The following is a 3,386-nucleotide window of genomic DNA, read 5'->3' on the forward strand; positions in this document are numbered from 1 at the left end:
TGTTTGTGGCAAAGATTTAATTCCTTTAATTTGAAGCGCGTTATTGAAGCAAGAAAAGCTCATGGTCACAAATGACACGTTATAAAGAGTTGGCAATGAACAAAATATTTTTGAAAATTGAATTTTGCACGATATCACAGATAAATATTATTTTTTTTAACGTTGCAATAGTTTACAATAGTTTACAAGGGCAAGATTTTTTTTTTAAAAGGAAAAACATTTCTTAACTTTTGGTTAATATCCTATTTTTTATGATTCTGGACTTTTGATATTTTGTATCTCTTGTATTGGTGTGAGCATTGAGGCAGATAAACTAACAATTTGATAAGGAACTCAAAACAAAATTAGTTGCACTTGAAATATAAATTTTTACATTTTCATCTTACTTTGTGTGTGAGTTGAAATAACTATCTATCTATCTCTTTTAATCTTGAACCCTGCCAAACCCTGCTCAATCTTAAAATTCATTCTGTATTAGAGCCCAAAACTTAAAACAGGGTATCGTTATGAAAACCAGTTTTGGGGTTAGGCAGTTTTTTTATTTAGTTTCTTCATATTCTCCATTTTTTTGAATCCCTGAAATCAAAATCTACACAAATGTTAAAACCCCAAAAAGGAAATTCGGAAGTCTCGTTCAACAATACTCTTTTAAATTTCAGGCTCAGCTGTCAAGAGAGTACGTCCGTCAACTCATTTCAACATATTTAACCAGACCGTATAGAATGAACTTTCATTTCAAAATCCTTCTTCTCTTCCTAATGATAATCCTCCTTCTCTTCCTATATTTTTTGCGCATGCGCGTTGTCCTCTACCCTCTCCTCCTCCCCCTCCTCCTTCTCCGCCTTCTCCTTCTCCTCCTATATCTCCAGCTCCTCCCCCATCTCCTGCTCCTTGATCTCTTATATCTCCTGCTCCGGCGTGTTTTCCTCCACCCCCTCCTCCTCCTGCATGTTCTCCAGGTCCCCCAGCCTGTTTGGCATTAGCTCATCAGAATCCGTTGCAAACCTGTCATATATACATATATATATATATACATAAATAAATATATATCATAATAAAAAATAATATATATATTTATAATTTGAATCAATTTTTGATTCCTCAATAAATAGTACCATGTCGGATTCACAATGGTACCCTTAAACCTTTGTATGATCATGAAAGGTTGAAAGGTTACTGTTGTAAATTAGAACTCCTTAAATGAAGATTAAAGTATCACTTCAATTTACAAGGAAAGTCTCTGTTAATTAATTTTTTGATATTTTGTCTGGTTTGGTTTGGAAATACAAACAATAAAAAGTAACAAACTCTGAACATTGTTCAAAAATAATATGAAATATAAATATAATGATTTTTTAGACCAAAAACAGCTAACTATGCTTTCCAAAAAGTTCTGAACAGTTTTAAAATCTCACAATATTCTGGAGACCACTGTATAACGGACCTGATATAATTGTCTGTAGTGTACTCGAACATCTCGAAATCAACTCTGTACTTATCATGAAGGGCTCGAACCATTCTCTGTCAAGATTCATGAATATTCGAGCAGAGTTTAAACATGAATTTAGAATTGACAGCTGGAAAACTAGCTAGAAAGTCAGATTTAAAAGAAATGTTTAAAAATTCAGCGCCATTCGATAAAAACTGAAATAGTATAAGCTTTAGAAGCAGTTGATTAAATGCATGATAAACTTCGCTGTTTTTGAACACCTTCATTTTTATTCTTAACCCTCATGCGGGATAAGATAGTAAATTGCATATTACAGTGAGGTTCATAAAACTCTGGAGTAGGAAAGGGACTCATAGACTCAAGTTATAACAGACCCAATTAACTTAATATGTATATTTTCAAGCTACTGATGAAATCAACATAAAATACACAAAATGTCGTCTTCATATGTGAAAAGGCGGAAGATAAATGAAATGGGATTATTAAGATTTATTTTTCTCGCTAATATAAGTTAAAATTGATGTATCAAATACATTTTGACCAAAAAGCTATAAAGTTTATCATGAAAATAATCCAGCAAGTAATTAAAATCTTGAAAACAAAAAAACTGAAAATTTTGAATTTAAAAATATTTATTGAAAAATATTCAATTCCTTTGAAAGTTGGGAGAAGAGGAACTTGGTTGTATTTTGTATTCCAATATCTTTTCCTCCTTCTCTCTCTTCCTCCTCAGCTTTCTCCACCTGTATATACATATACACGTGTTTAAAGGGACTGTCGGCGTAACTTCAAGTCAACCTCTATTTAACATCAAGTTACATGAAAACTACATAACGGTACCATTGAAATCTAAGTAACTATCGTCGTTTCTTTAACCCTTAAAAAATGAATGGCATTTTTTTCTCTATTTTTTATGAATAAATTCGAAAGTCGAACTTCATATCAATATACTGTCTGTCAGTTTGTATCCTTAATAAACGTCAAAACGAGTGAACCGATCGGGCCCAAATTGTGTATGGGACCTTGCATGACCCCAGGGAAGGTTTATGCATGCTCAGATGTTTTCAAAAGCCTTTGATTCTTGTGAAATTCAAAAAATCCGCGCACTTTTTTGTTATTGTTTTATACATGTATAAAGAGGAGATGCTCACAGATAGAGCCACAATTAAAATAGAGGATGGGCATGAAGCGCCCTAAAAGCCTAATTTTATAGATAACCGAAATTAAAAATTATAAATTATCAGCTAGAAAAACAAGAATGTTTCCTGAATGTTTGCTTAGACTTTCAGGGCTTAAATGGTACCATTGTTTATGGGAATGTAACTTGTAAGTTAAACAACAATTCGAGGAATTCAATGTTAAGAAAATTGTATATTTGATGTTAGGAATTCTATGTTTAGAAAATTGTATATTTGATGTTAGGAATTCTATGTTTAGAAAATTGTATATTTGATGTTAGGAATTCTATGTTTGGAGAATTGTATATTTCATGTTAAAAGTAGGCATCTTAAAGGAAGTGTTCGCGAAAAAATAAAAAATAGTTATTGAATGAATTTTTGTTTCCATCTGATATTTCTGTAAAGAGAAATTTAGATATAAATCGTACTCCACATACCCGATATAAGCCTGAACGAATTTTTAAGTCGTTCGTTAATGATCGATTGATTTTGCTTTGTTTAGAATTATACCTTCTGTCATAATTTCATAATTTCTTAACAGAAAACTTTTAGAAAATATACTTTTAAAATATGTTAAACTTCGATAGATGTTTGTGAAGCATCCTACAAACTAACAATTCTAGAATATCTAAACAATAACAATTCTAGAATATCTAAACACTAACAATTCTAGAATATCTAAAAACTAACAATTCTAGAATATCTAAACACTAACAGTTCTAGAATATCTAAACACTAACAATTCTAGAATATCTAAA

The 3,386-nt window shown here is 31.2% G+C and overlaps 1 protein-coding gene across 1 annotated transcript in view; it reads right to left on the reverse strand.

Annotated features, from left to right (window-relative positions):
* Positions 1-585: 585 nt before the first annotated feature.
* The window catches only part of LOC111695356 (carbohydrate sulfotransferase 11), a 13,850-nt gene continuing 11,049 nt past the window's right edge, over positions 586-3,386 (reverse strand). Inside the window, exons 14-16 of the mRNA XM_023464661.1 lie at positions 2,104-2,193; positions 1,445-1,521; positions 586-1,005 (exon numbers count right to left, since the gene is read on the reverse strand). Of these exons, the coding sequence (XP_023320429.1) occupies positions 900-1,005; positions 1,445-1,521; positions 2,104-2,193 (273 nt within the window). The 3' untranslated portion in view covers positions 586-899. The remainder of the gene's footprint in view (positions 1,006-1,444; positions 1,522-2,103; positions 2,194-3,386) is intronic.

This window comes from Eurytemora carolleeae, unplaced genomic scaffold (genome assembly GCF_000591075.1).
Source record: "Eurytemora carolleeae unplaced genomic scaffold, Eaff_2.0 scaffold8, whole genome shotgun sequence".
NCBI classification, from domain to species: Eukaryota; Metazoa; Arthropoda; class Copepoda; order Calanoida; family Temoridae; genus Eurytemora; species Eurytemora carolleeae.